General features: G+C 39.6%; 16 protein-coding genes and 1 pseudogene across 16 annotated transcripts; 11 read left to right on the forward strand and 6 right to left on the reverse strand.

Annotated features, from left to right (window-relative positions):
* Positions 1–59: 59 nt before the first annotated feature.
* Positions 60–725, forward strand: LOC138929553 (histone H3-like; annotated as a pseudogene).
* Positions 726–2300: 1575 nt separating this feature from the next.
* On the forward strand, positions 2301–3050 carry LOC138929558 (histone H1-like). Its single transcript, XM_070288973.1, has one exon. The coding sequence runs from the start codon at positions 2301–2303 to the stop codon at positions 3048–3050; it is 750 nt and encodes a 249-aa protein (XP_070145074.1).
* Positions 3051–3559: 509 nt separating this feature from the next.
* Positions 3560–4002, reverse strand: LOC121502583 (histone H2B). The gene has a single exon (XM_041776275.2). It carries the CDS (start codon positions 3973–3975, stop codon positions 3604–3606), a length of 372 nt encoding a protein of 123 aa, XP_041632209.1. The 5' UTR covers positions 3976–4002; the 3' UTR covers positions 3560–3603.
* A 200-nt stretch (positions 4003–4202) lies between these two features.
* On the forward strand, positions 4203–4585 carry LOC138929556 (histone H2A). The gene has a single exon (XM_070288971.1). It carries the CDS (start codon positions 4209–4211, stop codon positions 4581–4583), a length of 375 nt encoding a protein of 124 aa, XP_070145072.1. The 5' UTR covers positions 4203–4208; the 3' UTR covers positions 4584–4585.
* A 963-nt stretch (positions 4586–5548) lies between these two features.
* On the reverse strand, positions 5549–5903 carry LOC121502552 (histone H4). Its single transcript, XM_041776238.2, has one exon. It carries the CDS (start codon positions 5901–5903, stop codon positions 5592–5594), a length of 312 nt encoding a protein of 103 aa, XP_041632172.1. The 3' UTR covers positions 5549–5591.
* Positions 5904–6156: 253 nt separating this feature from the next.
* Positions 6157–6631, forward strand: LOC138929557 (histone H3-like). Its single transcript, XM_070288972.1, is given in 2 exon segments — positions 6157–6319; positions 6321–6631. Coding segments are annotated over 2 exon segments (411 nt in total). The 5' UTR covers positions 6157–6193; the 3' UTR covers positions 6606–6631.
* A 1753-nt stretch (positions 6632–8384) lies between these two features.
* On the forward strand, positions 8385–9174 carry LOC138929555 (histone H1-like). Its single transcript, XM_070288970.1, has one exon. The coding sequence runs from the start codon at positions 8425–8427 to the stop codon at positions 9172–9174; it is 750 nt and encodes a 249-aa protein (XP_070145071.1). The 5' UTR covers positions 8385–8424.
* Positions 9175–9652: 478 nt separating this feature from the next.
* Positions 9653–10126, reverse strand: LOC138929554 (histone H2B). The gene has a single exon (XM_070288969.1). The coding sequence runs from the start codon at positions 10076–10078 to the stop codon at positions 9707–9709; it is 372 nt and encodes a 123-aa protein (XP_070145070.1). The 5' UTR covers positions 10079–10126; the 3' UTR covers positions 9653–9706.
* A 169-nt stretch (positions 10127–10295) lies between these two features.
* LOC108072846 (histone H2A) lies at positions 10296–10690 on the forward strand. Its single transcript, XM_017164161.3, has one exon. It carries the CDS (start codon positions 10303–10305, stop codon positions 10675–10677), a length of 375 nt encoding a protein of 124 aa, XP_017019650.1. The 5' UTR covers positions 10296–10302; the 3' UTR covers positions 10678–10690.
* Positions 10691–11106: 416 nt separating this feature from the next.
* On the reverse strand, positions 11107–11455 carry LOC138929559 (histone H4-like; the record flags this gene model as incomplete). Its single annotated transcript, XM_070288974.1, has 1 exon — positions 11107–11455. A coding segment is annotated over one exon (306 nt), but the record flags the coding sequence as incomplete, so codon positions are not given.
* Positions 11456–11714: 259 nt separating this feature from the next.
* LOC138929551 (histone H3) lies at positions 11715–12190 on the forward strand. Its single transcript, XM_070288966.1, has one exon. The coding sequence runs from the start codon at positions 11753–11755 to the stop codon at positions 12161–12163; it is 411 nt and encodes a 136-aa protein (XP_070145067.1). The 5' UTR covers positions 11715–11752; the 3' UTR covers positions 12164–12190.
* A 2303-nt stretch (positions 12191–14493) lies between these two features.
* LOC138929560 (uncharacterized protein DDB_G0286447-like) lies at positions 14494–17356 on the forward strand. Its single transcript, XM_070288975.1, has 2 exons — positions 14494–15757; positions 17226–17356. The coding sequence occupies exons 1-2, from the start codon at positions 14494–14496 to the stop codon at positions 17354–17356; spliced, it is 1395 nt and encodes a 464-aa protein (XP_070145076.1).
* An 809-nt stretch (positions 17357–18165) lies between these two features.
* On the forward strand, positions 18166–18955 carry LOC121502553 (histone H1-like). The gene has a single exon (XM_041776240.2). The coding sequence runs from the start codon at positions 18206–18208 to the stop codon at positions 18953–18955; it is 750 nt and encodes a 249-aa protein (XP_041632174.1). The 5' UTR covers positions 18166–18205.
* Positions 18956–19448: 493 nt separating this feature from the next.
* LOC121502592 (histone H2B) lies at positions 19449–19894 on the reverse strand. Its single transcript, XM_041776285.2, has one exon. It carries the CDS (start codon positions 19865–19867, stop codon positions 19496–19498), a length of 372 nt encoding a protein of 123 aa, XP_041632219.1. The 5' UTR covers positions 19868–19894; the 3' UTR covers positions 19449–19495.
* A 197-nt stretch (positions 19895–20091) lies between these two features.
* Positions 20092–20582, forward strand: LOC121502558 (histone H2A). Its single transcript, XM_070288968.1, has one exon. The coding sequence runs from the start codon at positions 20101–20103 to the stop codon at positions 20473–20475; it is 375 nt and encodes a 124-aa protein (XP_070145069.1). The 5' UTR covers positions 20092–20100; the 3' UTR covers positions 20476–20582.
* Positions 20583–20917: 335 nt separating this feature from the next.
* Positions 20918–21259, reverse strand: LOC121502578 (histone H4). The gene has a single exon (XM_041776268.2). The coding sequence runs from the start codon at positions 21257–21259 to the stop codon at positions 20948–20950; it is 312 nt and encodes a 103-aa protein (XP_041632202.1). The 3' UTR covers positions 20918–20947.
* A 290-nt stretch (positions 21260–21549) lies between these two features.
* LOC138929552 (histone H3) lies at positions 21550–21985 on the forward strand. Its single transcript, XM_070288967.1, has one exon. The coding sequence runs from the start codon at positions 21550–21552 to the stop codon at positions 21958–21960; it is 411 nt and encodes a 136-aa protein (XP_070145068.1). The 3' UTR covers positions 21961–21985.
* The last annotated feature ends 2612 nt before the right edge of the window (positions 21986–24597 follow it).

Genomic DNA, 24597 nt, shown 5'->3' on the forward strand with positions numbered 1-24597 from the left:
TGTATTTCAGACTCGTGAAGTAAACAGTGGACAGACAGTGAAAATAAGAAGAATATAAAATGGCCCGTACCAAGCAGACCGCTCGCAAATCGAAACTGGTGGCAAGGCGCCACGCAAACAACTGGCAACCAAGGCCGCTCGCAAGAGTGCCCCAGCCACCGGTGGTGTGAAGAAGCCCCATCGCTATCGCCCCGGAACTGTGGCTCTGCGTGAGATCCGTCGCTACCAGAAGAGTACCGAGCTGCTGATCCGCAAGCTGCCTTTCCAGCGCTTGGTGCGTGAAATCGCTCAGGACTTCAAGACTGACCTGCGCTTCCAGAGCTCGGCCGTGATGGCTCTGCAGGAAGCTAGCGAAGCCTACCTGGTTGGTCTCTTTGAAGATACCAACTTGTGTGCCATCCACGCCAAGCGAGTCACAATCATGCCAAGGACATCCAGCTGGCCCGTCGTATCCGTGGCGAGCGTGCTTAAGTTGAGATTGCTTCGACTAGCAAATAGCGTCAATACATTTTGTACAAATCGGTCCTTTTCAGGACCACAAACATATTTATAATAGAGATTATACATTTTCATATATAATTTACATACTACAAATAAAACATTCCCGGTTTTGCGTTTTTATGGTTAAATATCTTATAGTCAGAGATCGATCTTAAAATATATAAATACAAATATTTACAATTATTTAGATAGTGCGATACTCTATTGGTATCTACGGAATGTAGGGACATTTATATTATTTTAATTCAGGGAATTTTTAAAAGATTAAAAAGGTATATTAAAAAACCAAATTGTACCGTGTTTGATCAAATTGATGTGGTTTTAATCAAACACAATCCAGTATATTTACTTTAATTAGCTTAAGGGGGGATATACATGTAAACCAAAATTTTTTTTGGTTTAAAAAATAGTTTGTTACTTAAAGAATATACTGTGTAAGTTTCATTATCGAATTCCAACTCCAAGTGCCTCAAATCAACTATATACGCAAGGTATATAAGTGTTAAACGTATTTTTCTCTGCTTAAAATTTTTGCATTTTTACCTATGCTATGGGCACGATTCACCAAAAACTATGTAACATATCGGAGTGAATCAAAAATTATTATGATTAGCATGAAATTATCTTCTATTTGAACCTAAATGCGGGTAATACAAATGAATATTACTATTTTTTAAGAGGGTGGGAAGTGAAATCTGATTACCTGAAAATGGCATTTTTCCTTAGGAAATTATTTCCTACATTAAAAAATTCACGAAAAATGTCTACATTTTGACCGTTTACATGTATATCCCCCTTAAGGCCTGAAGTTGGTATAGGTAAACTAAAATTTCGCGCAATTTGAATTACGCGTTAATTTCATAATAAATAAATAAATAAATAAAATATTTACTTAAGTTATTAAGTTCGAAATAAATGTATTCAAACTGCTTGATTTGAACATTTTATTTAAGTAATAAAAAACAAATCAATTTGTTTTTTCTATTTTTCTTAAGATATTAATATTACACTTATAAACTAAAAATCCATCAAATTAAATGCTTAAAAGATTTAATTTCCCGTCTCCTTGGGTACTGTGCTCAAGAAAACTCGAATATGAACGTTGTATGGGGAACATAATAGGCCATTTCCAAGAAACAAATGCATAAATTCAGTTTAAACTTTTATTAACTAAAACATGTGTCCTATTTATTTTACAAAATTGACAAAAACTAATATATTTTAAAATATTAATATTTTTTAGGTAGCCAAAACCATACCCGAAAGTACCAAGAAAGCCGACAATTTATGTATGAAAGGGCCAATTTGAAAGTGGTCAAAAAATACCATAATTTGTTTAAAACGAAAATATTTTGAGTGTTCCCGCAAGTAAAAGGTTCAAATTTCACTCTTTCTAAAAAATATTCATAATATTCATAAATTTTAATATTTTAACAGATGATTTTTCACGAAATGCTTTGGTCAAAAATGCAAATCTTGAACTCCAGACACTTTTACAAAATGATCCAAAGAATAATTTCACATTAAAATAACTAAACATGTTTTATGAAACATTTAAGTGCTTAAAATAATTAAAACATTCTACCATTTAAAAATATAACATTGAGAAAAGAAGAAAATAAAACTGCACATCGATCAAACATAGGCAACGTAAATGAGCGCTGCCAAACACATAGTTATACTGCTCTCCTCCTCGATTCTCATATCAACGAGGGACGTCGGGTCTAGACCGCTCGCGCCATTTCTATACAAACAAAAGTGTTTTTCGTTAGCTTTCGAAAATAATTAGTGAAGCAAAAATGTCCGACTCTGCAGTGGCAACATCCGCGTCCCCAGTGGCTGCCCCACCAGCGCCAGTTGAGAAGAAGGTGGCCGCCAAAAAGTCATCTGGTTCAGGAGCTACCAAGGCCAAGAAGGCAGCAGTTCCACCATCACATCCGCCAACTCAACAAATGGTGGATGCTTCCATCAAGAACTTGAAGGAGCGTGGTGGCTCATCGCTTCTGGCAATCAAGAAATATATCACTGCCACCTACAAATGCGACGCCCAGAAACTGGCTCCATTCATCAAGAAGTACTTGAAGTCCGCAGTGGCTAATGGAAAGCTGATCCAAACAAAGGGAAAGGGTGCGTCTGGTTCCTTCAAACTGTCGGCCTCTGCCAAAAAGGAGCCCAAGCCAAAGGTTGCGGCTGCTGAGAAAAAAGTCAAAAGCAAGAAGGTAGTCACCAAGAAAGCCGGAGCCACCGCAAAGAAAGCCGCCGGAGCTGCTGACAAGAAACCCAAGGCTAAGAAGGCCGTTGCCACCAAGAAGACTGCCGAGAAGAAGAAAACTGAGAAGGCAAAGGCCAAGGATGCCAAGAAAACTGGAGTCGTAAAGGCAAAGCCAGCAGCAGCAAAGGCTAAGCCGGCCGCCGCGAAGCCAAAGGCAGCCAAGGCACCGAAGGCCAAGGCAGCAGCGTCCGCCAAGCCTAAGAAGGCAGTGAAGAAAGCAACTGCTCCGGCTACCGCTAAGAAGCCGAAAGCCAAGACCACGGCGTCGAAGAAGTAAATTAAGATAATCTTAATTATCGCAATTTTAGATTTCGAAATCTGAAATTTGAAATTGATTTAAACAAGCCCTTTTCAGGGCTACAAAACTTTTTTAAAAGAGAGCTAAATTATCAATTTTTTAAAATTACAAATAGTGTTCCCGTTGAAATGGACCCGCTTCCTTTAAAACCCAGAAGTATTTATATATTTGATAATAAATAATAATACTAATAAATTAATTTTCGGAGGAAAATAGCGTATCGCAGTCAAGAGTCATGTCCGACCCTATAAACCATATTAATTTTTGGTCAGCATATCGATCTAAGTCGATTTTTTGGTAGAATTACTTTTTTTTCCAAATTTTTTAAAGGGGTCACATTTAAATTGTACTATTCCAGGAAAATTTTAATTCGAAATAGATTTTATATTTTACAGGACAGCTTTTGGTTTTAAAATGGAAGATTTATATATTTAAAGAAAAATTAGGCTTTTGAAAATTCAGATTCTTTGGTAAAACTTTTTGTGGCCCTGAAAAGGGCCTTTTTAATGCTTCTCCGCATCCGCGGGGAAATTTACTTGGAGCTGGTGTACTTGGTGACAGCCTTGGTTCCCTCACTGACGGCGTGCTTTGCCAACTCTCCGGGCAGGAGCAGACGAACAGCAGTTTGGATTTCCCGACTGGTGATGGTCGAGCGCTTGTTGTAGTGCGCCAGACGAGAAGCCTCGGCAGCAATGCGCTCGAAGATGTCATTCACAAAGCTGTTCATGATGCTCATCGCCTTCGAGGAAATGCCAGTGTCGGGATGGACCTGCTTCAGGACCTTGTAGATGTAGATAGCATAGCTCTCCTTCCTCTTCCGCTTCTTCTTCTTGTCGTTCTTAGTGATGTTCTTCTGGGCCTTGCCAGCCTTCTTGGCTGCCTTTCCACTGGTTTTAGGCGGCATTATTTTTTCACTTCACTTCACTTTGCGATTAACTCACTTTTCATAGCAGTCGGGCTTGGGTGTTCGCTCTTATACTTTTTTTCAAGCAATGTTTTCAGGTCTAAGGCGACCCACCCCTAACTGAACGCACAGGCAGAACTAAAAGTATAAATTCGTGACAAGCTGGGCAGCCGGCAACATTCGTTCTTCGTGTGTGTGCAGTGAATAAAGTGAAATAACTGAAATAAGAGAAAATGTCTGGTCGTGGAAAAGGTGGCAAAGTTAAGGGAAAGGCAAAGTCCCGGTCCAACCGTGCCGGACTTCAGTTCCCTGTCGGCCGTATCCATCGTCTGCTCCGCAAGGGCAACTACGCCGAGCGCGTCGGTGCCGGCGCTCCAGTTTACCTTGCTGCCGTGATGGAATATCTGGCCGCTGAGGTTCTCGAGTTGGCTGGCAATGCTGCTCGTGACAACAAGAAGACGAGGATCATCCCGCGTCATCTGCAGCTGGCCATCCGCAACGACGAAGAGTTGAACAAGCTGCTCTCCGGCGTCACCATTGCCCAGGGAGGTGTGTTGCCCAACATCCAGGCTGTTCTGTTGCCCAAGAAGACCGAGAAGAAGGCTTAAGCGTTCAAAAAGCGTGTCAGCAACCTTGTACATAAAAACAAACTCAAACCCAAACGTCCTTTTCAGGACGACCAAACTATTTTAAAAGAAACTTACATTTTCAAATATGCCTAGCTAAGTTTAAACAATATTAATAATTATATAATAAATAAATTTATATATATAAAATATACATATAATATTTATATTTTTGGTTATCGCTATGCAGAAACCAATAGTACAGTCGCCAGAGAAATTCCAGTAACTAAACAAGACCGAGAAGGCTTAAGCGTTCAAAAAGCGTGCCAGCAACCTTGTACATAAAAACAAACTCACACCCAAACGTCCTTTTCAGGACGACCAAACTATTTTAAAAGAAACTTACATTTTCAAATATGCCTAGCTAAGTTTAAACAATATTAACAATTATATAATAAATAAATTTATATATATATAATATACATATAATATTTATATTTTTGGTTATCGCTATGCAGAAACCAATAGTACAGTCGCCAGAGAAATTCCAGTAACGAAACAAGACCGAGAAGGCTTAAGCGTTCAAAAAGCGTGCCAGCAACCTTGTACATAAAAACAAACTCAAACCCAAACGTCCTTTTCAGGACGACCAAACTATTTTAAAAGAAACTTACATTTTCAAATATGCCTAGCTAAGTTTAAACAATATTAATAATTATATAATAAATAAATTTATATATATATAATATACATATAATATTTATATTTTTGGTTATCGCTATGCAGAAACCAATAGTACAGTCGTCAGAGAAATTCCAGGACATGGACAATGAACATTGTCATTGCAAGACAGTTTACGCTACCTAAAGATGTGATTGTCTTCCTACGGAAACCCCGACCAATTCAAATAAAGATATTTCCATTCTTGGGCTAGAATATTCAATGTTAAGATATATGCGAAATATAACTTGATAATTTTTCTCTTTTATGAAATTAAGTGGTGGTCCTGAAAAGGACCGATTGTTGAGAAGTACAGACTGTACTGATTTTTTAACCGCCGAAACCGTACAGGGTGCGGCCTTGTCTCTTCAGGGCGTAGACGACGTCCATGGCTGTGACGGTCTTCCTCTTGGCGTGTTCAGTGTAGGTGACGGCATCACGGATCACGTTCTCCAAAAACACCTTCAGAACACCACGGGTTTCCTCGTAAATGAGTCCCGAAATGCGCTTCACGCCGCCACGCCGAGCCAGACGACGGATGGCTGGCTTTGTGATACCCTGGATGTTATCACGCAGCACTTTGCGATGACGCTTGGCGCCACCTTTTCCCAAGCCTTTGCCTCCTTTACCGCGACCAGTCATTTTTCACTATTTTATTTTTACACTTCGAAAGTCACCACTGAACTAATGTAGAAGCCGCGTCGGCCGCTCCTATTTATACCTAAACTCTGCTCTGCACGAGCGAGCCCGAACGCTATGGCCTTCTCGCTCTGTGCTCGACAAACGAAATGGCATGTGCTTCGACTAGCTCTCTCTTTTCCACCCTCCACGTTTTGCTATATAAGAGGGTAGGCAATGCGCAGCTCGTTTATTGTATTTTCAGACTCGTGAAGTAAACAGTGGACAGACAGTGAAAATAAGAAGAATATAAAATGGCCCGTACCAAGCAGACCGCTCGCAAATCGACTGGTGGCAAGGCGCCACGCAAACAACTGGCAACCAAGGCCGCTCGCAAGAGTGCCCCAGCCACCGGTGGTGTGAAGAAGCCCCATCGCTATCCGCCCCGGAACTGTGGCTCTGCGTGAGATCCGTCGCTACCAGAAGAGTACCGAGCTGCTGATCCGCAAGCTGCCTTTCCAGCGCTTGGTGCGTGAAATCGCTCAGGACTTCAAGACTGACCTGCGCTTCCAGAGCTCGGCCGTGATGGCTCTGCAGGAAGCTAGCGAAGCCTACCTGGTTGGTCTCTTTGAAGATACCAACTTGTGTGCCATCCACGCCAAGCGAGTCACAATCATGCCCAAGGACATCCAGCTGGCCCGTCGTATCCGTGGCGAGCGTGCTTAAGTTGAGATTGCTTCGACTAGCAAATAGCGTCAATACATTTTGTACAAATCGGTCCTTTTCAGGACCACAAACATATTTATAATAGAGATTATACATTTTCATATATAATTTACATACTACAAATAAAACATTCCCGGTTTTGCGTTTTTATGGTTAAATATCTTATAGTCAGAGATCGATCTTAAAATATATAAATACAAATATTTACAATTATTTAGATAGTGCGATACTCTATTGGTATCTACGGAATGTAGGGACATTTATATTATTTTAATTCAGGGAATTTTTAAAAGATTAAAAAGGTATATTAAAAAACCAAATTGTACCGTGTTTGATCAAATTGATGTGGTTTTAATCAAACACAATCCAGTATATTTACTTTAATTAGCTTAAGGGGGGATATACATGTAAACCAAAATTTTTTTTGGTTTAAAAAATAGTTTGTTACTTAAAGAATATACTGTGTAAGTTTCATTATCGAATTCCAACTCCAAGTGCCTCAAATCAACTATATACGCAAGTGTTAAACGTATTTTTCTCTGCTTAAAATTTTTGCATTTTTACCTATGCTATGGGCACGATTCACAAAAAACTATGTAACATATCGGAGTGAATCAAAAATTATTATGATCAGCATGAAATTATCTTCTATTTGAACCTAAATGCGGGTAATACAAATGAATATTACTATTTTTTAAGAGGGTGGGAAGTGAAATCTGATTACCTGAAAATGGCATTTTTTCTTAGGAAATTATTTCCTACATTAAAAAATTCACGAAAAATGTCTACATTTTGACCGTTTACATGTATATCCCCCTTAAGGCCTGAAGTTGGTATAGCTAAACTAAAATTTCGCGCAATTCGAATTACGCGTTAATTTCATTATAAATAAATAAATAAATAAAATATTTACTTAAGTTATTAAGTTCGAAATAAATGTATTCAAACTGCTTGATTTGAACATTTTATTTAAGTAATAAAAAACAAATCAATTTGTTTTTTCTATTTTTCTTAAGATATTAATATTACACTTATAAACTAAAAATCCATCAAATTAAATGCTTAAAAGATTTAATTTCCCGTCTCCTTGGGTACTGTGCTCAAGAAAACTCGAATATGAACGTTGTATGGGGAACATAATAGGCCATTTCCAAGAAACAAATGCATAAATTCAGTTTAAACTTTTATTAACTAAAACATGTGTCCTATTTATTTTACAAAATTGACAAAAACTAATATATTTTAAAATATTAATATTTTTTAGGTAGCCAAAACCATACCCGAAAGTACCAAGAAAGCCGACAATTTATGTATGAAAGGCCAATTTTAAAGTGGTCAAAAAATACCATAATTTGTTTAAAACGAAAATATTTTGAGTGTTCCCGCAAGTAAAAGGTTCAAATTTCACTCTTTCTAAAAAATATTCATAATATTCATAAATTTTAATATTTTAACAGATGATTTTTCACGAAATGCTTTGGTCAAAAATGCAAATCTTGAACTTCAGACACTTTTACAAAATGATCCAAAGAATAATTTCACATTAAAATAACTAAACATGTTTTATGAAACATTTAAGTGCTTAAAATAATTAAAACATTCTACCATTTAAAAATATAACATTGAGAAAAGAAGAAAATAAAACTGCACATCGATCAAACATAGGCAACGTAAATGAGCGCTGCCAAACACATAGTTATACTGCTCTCCTCCTCGATTCTCATATCAACGAGGGACGTCGGGTCTAGACCGCTCGCGCCATTTCTATACAAACAAAAGTGTTTTTCGTTAGCTTTCGAAAATAATTAGTGAAGCAAAAATGTCCGACTCTGCAGTGGCAACATCCGCGTCCCCAGTGGCTGCCCCACCAGCGCCAGTTGAGAAGAAGGTGGCCGCCAAAAAGGCATCTGGTTCAGGAGCTACCAAGGCCAAGAAGGCAGCAGTTCCACCATCACATCCGCCAACTCAACAAATGGTGGATGCTTCCATCAAGAACTTGAAGGAGCGTGGTGGCTCATCGCTTCTGGCAATCAAGAAATATATCACTGCCACCTACAAATGCGACGCCCAGAAACTGGCTCCATTCATCAAGAAGTACTTGAAGTCCGCAGTGGCTAATGGAAAGCTGATCCAAACAAAGGGAAAGGGTGCGTCTGGTTCCTTCAAACTGTCGGCCTCTGCCAAAAAGGAGCCCAAGCCAAAGGTTGCGGCTGCTGAGAAAAAAGTCAAAAGCAAGAAGGTAGTCACCAAGAAAGCCGGAGCCACCGCAAAGAAAGCCGCCGGAGCTGCTGACAAGAAACCCAAGGCTAAGAAGGCCGTTGCCACCAAGAAGACTGCCGAGAAGAAGAAAACTGAGAAGGCAAAGGCCAAGGATGCCAAGAAAACTGGAGTCGTAAAGGCAAAGCCAGCAGCAGCAAAGGCTAAGCCGGCCGCCGCGAAGCCAAAGGCAGCCAAGGCACCGAAGGCCAAGGCAGCAGCGTCCGCCAAGCCTAAGAAGGCAGTGAAGAAAGCAACTGCTCCGGCTACCGCTAAGAAGCCGAAAGCCAAGACCACGGCGTCGAAGAAGTAAATTAAGATAATCTTAATTATGGCAATTTTAGATTTCGAAATCTGAAATTGATTTAAACAAGCCCTTTTCAGGGCTACAAAACTTTTTTAAAAGAGAGCTAAATTATCAATTTTTTAAAATTACAAATAGTGTTCCCGCTTCCTTTAAAACCCAGAAGTATTTATATATTTGATAATAAATAATAATACTAATAAATTAATTTTCGGAGGAAAATAGCGTATCGCAGTCAAGAGTCATGTCCGACCCTATAAACCATATTAATTTTTGGTCAGCATATCGATCTAAGTCGATTTTTTGGTAGAATTACTTTTTTTTCCAAATTTTTTAAAGGGGTCACATTTAAATTGTACTATTCCAGGAAAATTTTAATTCGAAATAGATTTTATATTTTACAGGACAGCTTTTGGTTTTAAAATGGAAGCTTTATATATTTAAAGAAAAATTAGGCTTTTGAAAATTCAGATTCTTTGGTAAAACTTTTTGTGGCCCTGAAAAGGGCCTTTTTAATGCTTCTCCGCATCCGCGGGGAAATTTACTTGGAGCTGGTGTACTTGGTGACAGCCTTGGTTCCCTCACTGACGGCGTGCTTTGCCAACTCTCCGGGCAGGAGCAGACGAACAGCAGTTTGGATTTCCCGACTGGTGATGGTCGAGCGCTTGTTGTAGTGCGCCAGACGAGAAGCCTCGGCAGCAATGCGCTCGAAGATGTCATTCACAAAGCTGTTCATGATGCTCATCGCCTTCGAGGAAATGCCAGTGTCGGGATGGACCTGCTTCAGGACCTTGTAGATGTAGATAGCATAGCTCTCCTTCCTCTTCCGCTTCTTCTTCTTGTCGTTCTTAGTGATGTTCTTCTGGGCCTTGCCAGCCTTCTTGGCTGCCTTTCCACTGGTTTTAGGCGGCATTATTTTTTCACTTCACTTCACTTTGCGATTAACTCACTTTTCATAGCAGTCGGGCTTGGGTGTTCGCTCTTATACTTTTTTTCAAGCAATGTTTTCAGGTCTAAGGCGACCCACCCCTAACTGAACGCACAGGCAGAACTAAAAGTATAAATTCGTGACAAGCTGGGCAGCCGGCAACATTCGTTCTTCGTGTGTGTGCAGTGAATAAAGTGAAATAAGAGAAAATGTCTGGTCGTGGAAAAGGTGGCAAAGTTAAGGGAAAGGCAAAGTCCCGGTCCAACCGTGCCGGACTTCAGTTCCCTGTCGGCCGTATCCATCGTCTGCTCCGCAAGGGCAACTACGCCGAGCGCGTCGGTGCCGGCGCTCCAGTTTACCTGGCTGCCGTGATGGAATATCTGGCCGCTGAGGTTCTCGAGTTGGCTGGCAATGCTGCTCGTGACAACAAGAAGACGAGGATCATCCCGCGTCATCTGCAGCTGGCCATCCGCAACGACGAAGAGTTGAACAAGCTGCTCTCCGGCGTCACCATTGCCCAGGGAGGTGTGTTGCCCAACATCCAGGCTGTTCTGTTGCCCAAGAAGACCGAGAAGAAGGCTTAAGCGTTCAAAAAGCGTGCCAGCAACCTTGTACATAAAAACAAACTCAAACCCAAACGTCCTTTTCAGGACGACCAAACTATTTTAAAAGAAACTTACATTTTCAAATATGCCTAGCTAAGTTTAAACAATATTAATAATTATATAATAAATAAATTTATATATATAAAATATACATATAATATTTATATTTTTGGTTATCGCTATGCAGAAACCAATAGTACAGTCGTCAGAGAAATTCCAGGACTTGGACAATGAACATTGTCATTGCAAGACAGTTTACGCTACCTAAAGATGTGATTGTCTTCCTACGGAAACCCCGACCAATTCAAATAAAGATATTTCCATTCTTGGGCTAGAATATTCAATGTTAAGATATATGCGAAATATAACTTGATAATTTTTCTCTTTTATGAAATTAAGTGGTGGTCCTGAAAAGGACCGATTGTTGAGAAGTACAGACTGTACTGATTTTTTAACCGCCGAAACCGTACAGGGTGCGGCCTTGTCTCTTCAGGGCGTAGACGACGTCCATGGCTGTGACGGTCTTCCTCTTGGCGTGTTCAGTGTAGGTGACGGCATCACGGATCACGTTCTCCAAAAACACCTTCAGAACACCACGGGTTTCCTCGTAAATGAGTCCCGAAATGCGCTTCACGCCGCCACGCCGAGCCAGACGACGGATGGCTGGCTTTGTGATACCCTGGATGTTATCACGCAGCACTTTGCGATGACGCTTGGCGCCACCTTTTCCCAAGCCTTTGCCTCCTTTACCGCGTACCAGTCATTTTTCACTATTTTATTTTTACACTTCGAAAGTCACCACTGAACTAATGTAGAAGCCGCGTCGGCCGCTCCTATTTATACCTAAACTCTGCTCTGCACGAGCGAGCCCGAACGCTATGGCCTTCTCGCTCTGTGCTCGACAAACGAAATGGCATGTGCTTCGACTAGCTCTCTCTTTTCCACCCTCCACGTTTTGCTATATAAGAGGGTAGGCAATGCGCAGCTCGTTTATTGTGTTTTCAGACTCGTGAAGTAAACAGTGGACAGACAGTGAAAATAAGAAGAATATAAAATGGCCCGTACCAAGCAGACCGCTCGCAAATCGACTGGTGGCAAGGCGCCACGCAAACAACTGGCAACCAAGGCCGCTCGCAAGAGTGCCCCAGCCACCGGTGGTGTGAAGAAGCCCCATCGCTATCGCCCCGGAACTGTGGCTCTGCGTGAGATCCGTCGCTACCAGAAGAGTACCGAGCTGCTGATCCGCAAGCTGCCTTTCCAGCGCTTGGTGCGTGAAATCGCTCAGGACTTCAAGACTGACCTGCGCTTCCAGAGCTCGGCCGTGATGGCTCTGCAGGAAGCTAGCGAAGCCTACCTGGTTGGTCTCTTTGAAGATACCAACTTGTGTGCCATCCACGCCAAGCGAGTCACAATCATGCCCAAGGACATCCAGCTGGCCCGTCGTATCCGTGGCGAGCGTGCTTAAGTTGAGATTGCTTCGACTAGCAAATAGCGTCAATACATTTTGTACAAATCGGTCCTTTTCAGGACCACAAACATATTTATAATAGAGATTATACATTTTCATATATAATTTACATACTACAAATAAAACATTCCCGGTTTTGCGTTTTTATGGTTAAATATCTTATAGTCAGAGATCGATCTTAAAATATATAAATACAAATATTTACAATTATTTAGATAGTGCGATACTCTATTGGTATCTACGGAATGTAGGGACATTTATATTATTTTAATTCAGGGAATTTTTAAAAGATTAAAAAGGTATATTAAAAAACCAAATTGTACCGTGTTTGATCAAATTGATGTGGTTTTAATCAAACACAATCCAGTATATTTACTTTAATTAGCTTAAGGGGGGATATACATGTAAACCAAATTTTTTTTTGGTTTAAAAAATAGTTTGTTACTTAAAGAATATACTGTGTAAGTTTCATTATCGAATTCCAACTCCAAGTGCCTCAAATCAACTATATACGCAAGGTATATAAGTGTTAAACGTATTTTTCTCTGCTTAAAATATTTTGCATTTTTACCTATGCTATGGGCACGATTCACAAAAAACTATGTAACATATCGGAGTGAATCAAAAATTATTATGATCAGCATGAAATTATCTTCTATTTGAACCTAAATGCGGGTAATACAAATGAATATTACTATTTTTTAAGAGGGTGGGAAGTGAAATCTGATTACCTGAAAATGGCATTTTTTCCTTAGGAAATTATTTCCTACATTAAAAAATTCACGAAAAATGTCTACATTTTGACCGTTTACATGTATATCCCCCTTAAGGCCTGAAGTTGGTATAGCTAAACTAAAATTTCGCGCAATTTGAATTACGCGTTAATTTCATAATAAATAAATAAATAAATAAAATATTTACTTAAGTTATTAAGTTCGAAATAAATGTATTCAAACTGCTTGATTTGAACATTTTATTTAAGTAATAAAAAACAAATCAATTTGTTTTTTCTATTTTTCTTAAGATATTAATATTACACTTATAAACTAAAAATCCATCAAATTAAATGCTTAAAAGATTTAATTTCCCGTCTCCTTGGGTACTGTGCTCAAGAAAACTCGAATATAAACGTTGTATGGGGAACATAATAGGCCATTTCCAAGAAACAAATGCATAAATTCAGTTTAAACTTTTATTAACTAAAACATGTGTCCTATTTATTTTACAAAATTGACAAAAACTAATATATTTGAAAATATTAATATTTTTTAGGTAGCCAAAACCATACCCGAAAGTACCAAGAAAGCCGACAATTTATGTATGAAAGGCCAATTTTAAAGTGGTCAAAAAATACCATAATTTGTTTAAAACGAAAATATTTTGAGTGTTCCCGCAAGTAAAAGGTTCAAATTTCACTCTTTCTAAAAAATATTCATAATATTCATAAATTTTAATATTTTAACAGATGATTTTTCACGAAATGCTTTGGTCAAAAATGCAAATCTTGAACTTCAGACACTTTTACAAAATGATCCAAAGAATAATTTCACATTAAAATAACTAAACATGTTTTATGAAACATTTAAGTGCTTAAAATAATTAAAACATTCTACCATTTAAAAATATAACATTGAGAAAAGAAGAAAATAAAACTGCACATCGATCAAACATAGGCAACGTAAATGAGCGCTGCCAAGCACATAGTTATACTGCTCTCCTCCTCGATTCTCATATCAACGAGGGACGTCGGGTCTAGACCGCTCGCGCCATTTCTATACAAACAAAAGTGTTTTTCGTTAGCTTTCGAAAATAATTAGTGAAGCAAAAATGTCCGACTCTGCAGTGGCAACATCCGCGTCCTGAGTAATAAACTGAGTAAACTTGACTGAGTGACCGAAGTGAAAAAGTGGAAAAGTGAAAAAGAGAAAAAGTGATTTGAAAAAGAAAGAAAGAGACAGAATCATACTGAAAAGTGAAAGAGACAGAATATAGTGGAAAAGTGAAGGAGACACTGGAGAGAGACGAAGCTCCCACAGTTGATGGTTGTGTAGCGAACCAACCAGAATCGCACGCGAGTGTAACGAGCGAGTTAATCGGTGCGAGCGCAAGCGTGATCCCCCAATGTAAGGGGGAGAGTACCTTAACTCCGAGTGCGGGAAATCTGGAACCTGCAAATACGAGTGCAAGTGAGACGGGCGACACCGTTGGGCACGCGCCCTCGGCTGTGGCATTTTCGCCGTTAACTGGTGAGCCATGTGCGCCAGCTACCAGCGCATACATAAAGTGTGAAAAGCAAATTAAAAAAAAATCATCGCATCAGCCCCTATATGGGCAAGAAATATAAAACTCCAAAAAGTCCCAAGAGCCCGAAAAAAGGCCACCAAGCTGATATGGCCGAGGGTGAGGGCATATCGACGGCTCCTGCCACACAAACCAGTGCAGCTGCCTCAACTGCGGCCGCAGCCACTATGGAAGCAACAACAACAAACGCAGCGCTGGCACTCTCTGCGACACCAGCAGCGGCAAGCATCAACGAAACGATTAGTGTGACCCTCCCCCACCAAACACAAAGGGGTAAGAGGAAGCATCACAGCGACACGTCTGCAGCTACGTCAAGCGCCAACAACAGTGGCAGCGACGGCAGCAGCAGTGACGACGGAATGATCAGCGACGGCCTCCACAACGGAAGCAACGATGGCATCCACTACGAAAGCGACAACAACAACAACAATGCCGTTCCGAAAACCAACAACAGCAGCAACGGCTGCACCAGCTGCATCGACAACAACAACAACACGGACAAAGTCCTCATCGATAAGGAGGAGCTACTCAGCCTCCGCACGGAGATCTACCTACTGCGCCAACGTCTGGCAAACGTGGAAAGAGGCTCCAATATAAAACAGCAGCTGGCTAGCCTGGGGCTAGCTGGCAACATCCAGCAATTCGAAGGCAACAAGTTTGCACCACTCTTCGAAGATGACCACGAAGAAGACGACGAAATGTCTGAAGCCAATGAAGACATTTGCAACTATGACGCCGAATTCCCAACACTTATGGGTAGTGGCGAAAACAACAGCAGCAGCAACGGCAGCAACTATAAAAACAACAATAGCAACAACAACAGCGGAAAAATAGTTAACAAGAACAACAACAAAAACAACAACAAAAGGCAGAGCCCTCCCGCACAGCCAAATTCATCTACAAACAAATACAAAATAAAAATCAACAAAAGCAGCAACAACATCCATGGGCAGAGCCCTCCTGCAGAGTCCATGGATGTCGACGACGATGGAAACATCAATTACATCGACAGCAGCGATGATGATGACGCCGAGCTGGATGAAATTCTGGGGCCGCGACTAGCTGCACTGCGAGCAGCAGCGGCATCAGCGAAAGCGGCAGCTACAAAGTCTACATCTACATCAGCAATAGCAGCAGCTAAAACAGCAGCGGCCGCTAAATCTTCAACTGGAGCAGCATTTAAGGCGGCGCAACAAAAGCAGCAATCAACAACAGCAGCAGCAGTAGCAGCTATAAAAACCAAGATGCCGATAATAGCAGTCTACAATGCAGAACCAAAAGCAATTACGGGTATGTTAAGAAAGATAATCAGGGATAACACCTTTGTTTTAAATATTATAAATAAAAATTTAATCAACATTAAAGTAAACAAACTAGAAGATTTCATAAAAACAAAAGAACAACTAAAGATAAATAAATGCAATTACTACACATACACCCCCGACGAGTTAAAGTATCACTCATTAATCATCAAAAAGCTACCCATACAATCGTACGGAATGGAAGATGTAAAGTCGGCACTAGCCGACTCACTCCCAAATGTAAATATCACCTCAATCAAAATCTTTAAAAACAAATTCTGGCTTATTCAAATTGATAAGGCAGAACACATTAAACAGGTCCTACAATTAAAAACATTACTAAATTGTCGAATAAATATCGAGGGTATTAGGAAGAATAAAAACCAAATTCGGCAATGTTACAATTGCCAAAGATTCACTCATACAGCGGCTAATTGCAATATGCCGCATCGCTGTGTAAAATGCACAAATACACATCCACCTGGACAATGTACTGTACAGAAAACAAACGAACTTGACGAAAATGGGGAACAAATTCGTAATGTCAAATGCGTGAACTGTGGGGGTAATCACACGGCCAACGCCAAAATATGTCAAGTTCGCATCGATATCCTTAAAAAACTAAAAGAAAGAAAAGAGACTGAAAATAATCGACGAGCACAAACAAATAACCGTATCAACTCTGTAATACAAAATGGCAAATCCTTTGCATCCCTATTCAATCCAAATCTGAACCAAAATTCCAATTCAAATGCCAATTCAGGTCGCATTGTAACCTCAAATCCAACGCTTAGAAAGCATATGGAGGCGAGACTCGCAACTCCGCACAAGTCAAACCTTACACAAAGTACCAATAAGAACAATAATAACATCAACTCCAGCTCCCTTTTCAATAATCTAAATAGCGATGCCCTTGAATTTTTCGGTGCAGACATATTTCATTGCCTAACCGTAATGAAAAACACTGTAAACAAATATACAAATATTCAGACACCAACAACAAATCCAAGCGAGATTAAAAAACAAAAACAACAAATTCTATTAGATTTCCTAATACAAATGTCTATGTCAGTATCCACTCCATTGAATGCGTAGATTACGATGTATGTTTCAGAATGTCAACTCAATTGTTTCATTGCAAAAAAGACATGAATTCGATCAACTACTAAACCATTATCGTCCATTTTTAATGCTCATTGCTGAGCATAGACTAAATCGTCGACATTAGATGAAATTAACAAAATATCAATTCATTCGACAGCAAATCGGAACCACTGATACCAATATCATGCGCAGATCACTGTCAATATAACCAGAAAACAAATACACATCGGTAGCAATATGCATACCGAACGATATTAAATACAAATCTTAAATAACTAGCCGCCCAATTGCAACAGCAACAGAGGCACTCCACAACTGTAAAAAACTTCGTCAATGAAGTTTTTGAAACACAGCTGTCGGAGCAAATATAGTTAACGTCAGTCCAACCCAAACAGATGATGGTAAATGGCAAGGTGCCGATGATATCGGTTTCACCAACGTCAACCAGGTATTTGATGAAAACCCATTGAGAAAAATAGTGTGAGGTAGGAGCGCTTTCAAAGTATACCACTCACCACTCAACTTAAATGTGAAATATTTAGAACAGCTCAAATAACTCGGGCTGGTGTATGATGATAATAACAATTTAGTATTTTGCCACAGGAAACAAAGTACAAATCTAAACCGTTTAACGGCAGAAAACCTGATCTTTTCAATAAATCAATAAGTTATACATTGGTGTTACCCTTTGTCTATCTTAACTTACCACTATTATCATATATGTATATATACATATATAGAAAATAACTGCAATTACAAAAACAATTACAATCTCAATTATTAAATTATTAATTAATTAAGTTAATTAATTACTAGTATTAATATTATTAAGTATTATCATTATCATTATTATTTTTCGTTTCCTTTTATTTTTTCGTTTTATACCTCCTCCTCCCCTGTAAATAGCTCCCCCCCCCTTTTTTTCCCCCTAATATCTAGTCATAGTTTTAATCTTAGATTTAGTAAACACACAAAAACACCAAGCGCATACTGGGTTTTGCTCAAAAAGAGTTTTTCCCCAATAAGTAAATAAACGTAAACACACAAAAGTGATCTCGAAAAATCAAAAACAAAAATGCTTTAAACAATGTACCATTGAAAAACACAAAAGTAATTAACGCCTTGATAAGCAGCATAGCACGAGGCAATATAACACAAACCTAAAAGAAATTATACTAAGCTTGTCACTTAATTATAAATATTTAAAATAAGGAAAAATGTTAGCCTTAAGACCAAAATGACAAATAAACCTGAACTGAACTGAAGCTCGCGCCATTTCTATACAAACAAAAGTGTTTTTCGTTAGCTTTCGAAAATAATTAGTGAAGCAAAAATGTCCGACTCTGCAGTGGCAACATCCGCGTCCCCAGTGGCTGCCCCACCAGCGCCAGTTGAGAAGAAGGTGGCCGCCAAAAAGGCATCTGGTTCAGGAGCTACCAAGGCCAAGAAGGCAGCAGTTCCACCATCACATCCGCCAACTCAACAAATGGTGGATGCTTCCATCAAGAACTTGAAGGAGCGTGGTGGCTCATCGCTTCTGGCAATCAAGAAATATATCACTGCCACCTACAAATGCGACGCCCAGAAACTGGCTCCATTCATCAAGAAGTACTTGAAGTCCGCAGTGGCTAATGGAAAGCTGATCCAAACAAAGGGAAAGGGTGCGTCTGGTTCCTTCAAACTGTCGGCCTCTGCCAAAAAGGAGCCCAAGCCAAAGGTTGCGGCTGCTGAGAAAAAAGTCAAAAGCAAGAAGGTAGTCACCAAGAAAGCCGGAGCCACCGCAAAGAAAGCCGCCGGAGCTGCTGACAAGAAACCCAAGGCTAAGAAGGCCGTTGCCACCAAGAAGACTGCCGAGAAGAAGAAAACTGAGAAGGCAAAGGCCAAGGATGCCAAGAAAACTGGAGTCGTAAAGGCAAAGCCAGCAGCAGCAAAGGCTAAGCCGGCCGCCGCGAAGCCAAAGGCAGCCAAGGCACCGAAGGCCAAGGCAGCAGCGTCCGCCAAGCCTAAGAAGGCAGTGAAGAAAGCAACTGCTCCGGCTACCGCTAAGAAGCCGAAAGCCAAGACCACGGCGTCGAAGAAGTAAATTATGATAATCTTAATTATGGCAATTTTAGATTTCGAAATCTGAAATTTGAAATTGATTTAAACAAGCCCTTTTCAGGGCTACAAAACTTTTTTAAAAGAGAGCTAAATTATCAATTTTTTAAAATTACAAATAGTGTTCCCGCTTCCTTTAAAACCCAGAAGTATTTATATATTTGATAATAAATAATAATACTAATAAATTAATTTTCGGAGGAAAATAGCGTATCGCAGTCAAGAGTCATGTCCGACCCTATAAACCATATTAATTTTTGGTCAGCATATCGATCTAAGTCGATTTTTTGGTAGAATTACTTTTTTTTTCCAAATTTTTTAAAGGGGTCACATTTAAATTGTACTATTCCAGGAAAATTTTAATTCGAAATAGATTTTATATTTTACAGGACAGCTTTTGGTTTTAAAATGGAAGCTTTATATATTTAAAGAAAAATTAGGCTTTTGAAAATTCAGATTCTTTGGTAAAACTTTTTGTGGCCCTGAAAAGGGCCTTTTTAATGCTTCTCCGCATCCGCGGGGAAATTTACTTGGAGCTGGTGTACTTGGTGACAGCCTTGGTTCCCTCACTGACGGCGTGCTTTGCCAACTCTCCGGGCAGGAGCAGACGAACAGCAGTTTGGATTTCCCGACTGGTGATGGTCGAGCGCTTGTTGTAGTGCGCCAGACGAGAAGCCTCGGCAGCAATGCGCTCGAAGATGTCATTCACAAAGCTGTTCATGATGCTCATCGCCTTCGAGGAAATGCCAGTGTCGGGATGGACCTGCTTCAGGACCTTGTAGATGTAGATAGCATAGCTCTCCTTCCTCTTCCGCTTCTTCTTCTTGTCGTTCTTAGTGATGTTCTTCTGGGCCTTGCCAGCCTTCTTGGCTGCCTTTCCACTGGTTTTAGGCGGCATTATTTTTTCACTTCACTTCACTTTGCGATTAACTCACTTTTCATAGCAGTCGGGCTTGGGTGTTCGCTCTTATACTTTTTTTCAAGCAATGTTTTCAGGTCTAAGGCGACCCACCCCTAACTGAACGCACAGGCAGAACTAAAAGTATAAATTCGTGACAAGCTGGGCAGCCGGCAACATTCGTTCTTCGTGTGTGTGCAGTGAATAAAGTGAAATAACTGAAATAAGAGAAAATGTCTGGTCGTGGAAAAGGTGGCAAAGTTAAGGGAAAGGCAAAGTCCCGGTCCAACCGTGCCGGACTTCAGTTCCCTGTCGGCCGTATCCATCGTCTGCTCCGCAAGGGCAACTACGCCGAGCGCGTCGGTGCCGGCGCTCCAGTTTACCTGGCTGCCGTGATGGAATATCTGGCCGCTGAGGTTCTCGAGTTGGCTGGCAATGCTGCTCGTGACAACAAGAAGACGAGGATCATCCCGCGTCATCTGCAGCTGGCCATCCGCAACGACGAAGAGTTGAACAAGCTGCTCTCCGGCGTCACCATTGCCCAGGGAGGTGTGTTGCCCAACATCCAGGCTGTTCTGTTGCCCAAGAAGACCGAGAAGAAGGCTTAAGCGTTCAAAAAGCGTGCCAGAAACCTTGTACATAAAAACAAACTCAAACCCAAACGTCCTTTTCAGGACGACCAAACTATTTCAAAAGAAACTTACAATTTCAAATATGCCTAGCTAAGTTTAAACAATATTAATAATTATATAATAAATAAATTTATATATATAAAATATACATATAATATTTATATTTTTGGTTATCGCTATGCAGAAACCAATAGTACAGTCGTCAGAGAAATTCCAGGACATGGACAATGAACATTGTCATTGCAAGACAGTTTACGCTACCTAAAGATGTGATTGTCTTCCTACGGAAACCCCGACCAATTCAAATAAAGATATTTCCATTCTTGGGCTAGAATATTCAATGTTAAGATATATGCGAAATATAACTTGATAATTTTTCTCTTTTATGAAATTAAGTGGTGGTCCTGAAAAGGACCGATTGTTGAGAAGTACAGACTGTACTGATTTTTTAACCGCCGAAACCGTACAGGGTGCGGCCTTGTCTCTTCAGGGCGTAGACGACGTCCATGGCTGTGACGGTCTTCCTCTTGGCGTGTTCAGTGTAGGTGACGGCATCACGGATCACGTTCTCCAAAAACACCTTCAGAACACCACGGGTTTCCTCGTAAATGAGTCCCGAAATGCGCTTCACGCCGCCACGCCGAGCCAGACGACGGATGGCTGGCTTTGTGATACCCTGGATGTTATCACGCAGCACTTTGCGATGACGCTTGGCGCCACCTTTTCCCAAGCCTTTGCCTCCTTTACCGCGACCAGTCATTTTTCACTATTTTATTTTTACACTTCGAAAGTCACCACTGAACTAATGTAGAAGCCGCGTCGGCCGCTCCTATTTATACCTAAACTCTGCTCTGCACGAGCGAGCCCGAACGCTATGGCCTTCTCGCTCTGTGCTCGACAAACGAAATGGCATGTGCTTCGACTAGCTCTCTCTTTTCCACCCTCCACGTTTTGCTATATAAGAGGGTAGGCAATTCGCAGCTCGTTTATTGTGTTTTCAGACTCGTGAAGTAAACAGTGAACAGACAGTGAAAATAAGAAGAATCTAAAATGGCCCGTACCAAGCAGACCGCTCGCAAATCGACTGGTGGCAAGGCGCCACGCAAACAACTGGCAACCAAGGCCGCTCGCAAGAGTGCCCCAGCCACCGGTGGTGTGAAGAAGCCCCATCGCTATCGCCCCGGAACTGTGGCTCTGCGTGAGATCCGTCGCTACCAGAAGAGTACCGAGCTGCTGATCCGCAAGCTGCCTTTCCAGCGCTTGGTGCGTGAAATCGCTCAGGACTTCAAGACTGACCTGCGCTTCCAGAGCTCGGCCGTGATGGCTCTGCAGGAAGCTAGCGAAGCCTACCTGGTTGGTCTCTTTGAAGATACCAACTTGTGTGCCATCCACGCCAAGCGAGTCACAATCATGCCCAAGGACATCCAGCTGGCCCGTCGTATCCGTGGCGAGCGTGCTTAAGTTGAGATTGCTTCGACTAGCAAATAGCGTCAATACATTTTGTACAAATCGGTCCTTTTCAGGACCACAAACATATTTATAATAGAGATTATACATTTTCATATATAATTTACATACTACAAATAAAACATTCCCGGTTTTGCGTTTTTATGGTTAAATATCTTATAGTCAGAGATCGATCTTAAAATATATAAATACAAATATTTACAATTATTTAGATAGTGCGATACTCTATTGGTATCTACGGAATGTAGGGACATTTATATTATTTTAATTCAGGGAATTTTTAAAAGATTAAAAAGGTATATTGAAAAACCAAATTGTACCGTGTTTGATCAAATTGATGTGGTTTTAATCCAGTATATTTACTTTAATTAGCTTAAGGGGGGATATACATGTAAACCAAAATTTTTTTTGGTTTAAAAAATAGTTTGTTACTTAAAGAATATACTGTGTAAGTTTCATTATCGAATTCCAACTCCAAGTGCCTCAAATCAACTATATACGCAACATATCGGAGTGAATCAAAAATTATTATGATCAGCATGAAATTATCTTCTATTTGAACCTAAATGCGGGTAATACAAATGAATATTACTATTTTTTAAGAGGGTGGGAAGTGAAATCTGATTACCTGAAAATGGCATTTTTTCTTAGGAAATGATTTCCTACATTAAAAAATTCACGAAAAATGTCTACATTTTGACCGTTTACATGTATATCCCCCTTAAGGCCTGAAGTTGGTATAGCTAAACTAAAATTTCGCGCAATTTGAATTACGCGTTAATTTCATAATAAATAAATAAATAATTAAAATATTTACTTAAGTTATTAAGTTCGAAAAAAATGTATTCAAACTGCTTGATTTGAACATTTTATTTAAGTAATAAAAAACAAATCAATTTGTTTTTTCTATTTTTCTTAAGATATTAATATTACACTTATAAACTAAAAATCCATCAAATTAAATGCTTAAAAGATTTCATTTCCCGTCTCCTTGGGTACTGTGCTCAAGAAAACTCGAATATAAACGTTGTATGGGGAACATAATAGGCCATTTCCAAGAAACAAATGCATAAATTCAGTTTAAACTTTTATTAACTAAAACATGTGTCCTATTTATTTTACAAAATTGACAAAAACTAATATATTTGAAAATATTAATATTTTTTAGGTAGCCAAAACCATACCCGAAAGTACCAAGAAAGCCGACAATTTATGTATGAAAGGGCCAATTTGAAAGTGGTCAAAAAATACCATAATTTGTTTAAAACGAAAATATTTTGAGTGTTCCCGCAAGTAAAAGGTTCAAATTTCACTCTTTCTAAAAAATATTCATAATATTCATAAATTTTAATATTTTAACAGATGATTTTTCACGAAATGCTTTGGTCAAAAATGCAAATCTTGAACTCCAGACACTTTTACAAAATGATCCAAAGAATAATTTCACATTAAAATAACTAAACATGTTTTATGAAACATTTAAGTGCTTAAAATAATTAAAACATTCTACCATTTAAAAATATAACATTGAGAAAAGAAGAAAATAAAACTGCACATCGATCAAACATAGGCAACGTAAATGAGCGCTGCCAAACATATAGTTATACTGCTCTCCTCCTCGATTCTCATATCAACGAGGGACGTCGGGTCTAGACCGCTCGCGCCATTTCTATTAGAGCTGGGAAACTATCGATAGTGACACCATTCGATATTTTCGATGTTTTGAAAACGAAAATTCGATACTATCGATAGTATCGTTTTTTTACGATTCTTTTTGCAAATTAAAGTTATAGCAATTTCAAATAGAATTATAATACTATTCAATATGTTTTGACTAAGTAATTAACATAAATATTCTATCCAAGCAACTTTGCACAAATAAAATTGTATTACCATTGCTAAACATACGCTTAGACTCTGAAGACGTGGCGTAGACGCACCCTTTCTTTTGAGATTCAGTTAATATTTTTCACCACCAACTCCAATTTAAGTTAATTTAGAATACATTTTTATTATAAAAAAAAAAATATATATATACATATATATATATATTTGTTTGCATTTTTCTTACTAAATTTCAGCAACAAAGCAGAGATATAAAAATAGTCCCGTACTATCGATAGTGATAAAAAACTATCGATGGTGGCTCAAAAAAAGGAAAAAGTCGATACCTCGATAGTACCATCGATAGTTTCCCAGCTCTAATTTCTATACAAACAAAAGTGTTTTTCGTTAGCTTTCGAAAATAATTAGTGAAGCAAAAATGTCCGACTCTGCAGTGGCAACATCCGCTGACTGAGTAAACTGAGTAAACTGAGTAAACTTGACTGTGAAAAGTGAAAAAGTGATCTGACCGAGAAAAAGTGGAAAAGTGAAAAGTGATCTGAAAAAGAAAGAAAGAGACAGAATCATACTGAAAGAGTGAGACACAATACAAGTGGAAAAGATAGAGACACTGGAGAGAGACCCGCACGCGAGTGTAACGAGCGAGTTAATCGGTGCGAGCGCAAGCGTGATCCCCCAATGTAAGGGGGAGAGTACCTTAACTCCGAGTGCGGGAAATCTGGAACCTGCAAATACGAGTGCAAGTGAGACGGGCGACACCGTTGGGCACGCGCCCTCGGCTGTGGC

Source organism: Drosophila kikkawai, unplaced genomic scaffold (genome assembly GCF_030179895.1).
Source record: "Drosophila kikkawai strain 14028-0561.14 unplaced genomic scaffold, DkikHiC1v2 scaffold_323, whole genome shotgun sequence".
NCBI classification, from domain to species: Eukaryota; Metazoa; Arthropoda; class Insecta; order Diptera; family Drosophilidae; genus Drosophila; species Drosophila kikkawai.

Bases quoted from the DNA above. Each gene is read 5' to 3' on its own strand.
- LOC138929556 (XM_070288971.1), top strand. From the start codon at position 4,209: ATGTCTGGTCGTGGAAAAGGTGGCAAAGTTAAGGGAAAGGCAAAGTCC.
- LOC138929552 (XM_070288967.1), top strand. From the start codon at position 21,550: ATGGCCCGTACCAAGCAGACCGCTCGCAAATCGACTGGTGGCAAGGCG.
- LOC121502552 (XM_041776238.2), bottom strand. From the start codon at position 5,903: ATGACTGGTCGCGGTAAAGGAGGCAAAGGCTTGGGAAAAGGTGGCGCC.
- LOC108072846 (XM_017164161.3), top strand. From the start codon at position 10,303: ATGTCTGGTCGTGGAAAAGGTGGCAAAGTTAAGGGAAAGGCAAAGTCC.
- LOC138929554 (XM_070288969.1), bottom strand. From the start codon at position 10,078: ATGCCGCCTAAAACCAGTGGAAAGGCAGCCAAGAAGGCTGGCAAGGCC.
- LOC121502583 (XM_041776275.2), bottom strand. From the start codon at position 3,975: ATGCCGCCTAAAACCAGTGGAAAGGCAGCCAAGAAGGCTGGCAAGGCC.
- LOC121502592 (XM_041776285.2), bottom strand. From the start codon at position 19,867: ATGCCGCCTAAAACCAGTGGAAAGGCAGCCAAGAAGGCTGGCAAGGCC.
- LOC121502578 (XM_041776268.2), bottom strand. From the start codon at position 21,259: ATGACTGGTCGCGGTAAAGGAGGCAAAGGCTTGGGAAAAGGTGGCGCC.
- LOC138929560 (XM_070288975.1), top strand. From the start codon at position 14,494: ATGGGCAAGAAATATAAAACTCCAAAAAGTCCCAAGAGCCCGAAAAAA. The intron at 15,758-17,225 runs GTATGTTAAGAA...TTTGAAACACAG, and splicing joins AGAACCAAAAGCAATTACGG to CTGTCGGAGCAAATATAGTT.
- LOC121502558 (XM_070288968.1), top strand. From the start codon at position 20,101: ATGTCTGGTCGTGGAAAAGGTGGCAAAGTTAAGGGAAAGGCAAAGTCC.
- LOC121502553 (XM_041776240.2), top strand. From the start codon at position 18,206: ATGTCCGACTCTGCAGTGGCAACATCCGCGTCCCCAGTGGCTGCCCCA.
- LOC138929555 (XM_070288970.1), top strand. From the start codon at position 8,425: ATGTCCGACTCTGCAGTGGCAACATCCGCGTCCCCAGTGGCTGCCCCA.
- LOC138929558 (XM_070288973.1), top strand. From the start codon at position 2,301: ATGTCCGACTCTGCAGTGGCAACATCCGCGTCCCCAGTGGCTGCCCCA.
- LOC138929551 (XM_070288966.1), top strand. From the start codon at position 11,753: ATGGCCCGTACCAAGCAGACCGCTCGCAAATCGACTGGTGGCAAGGCG.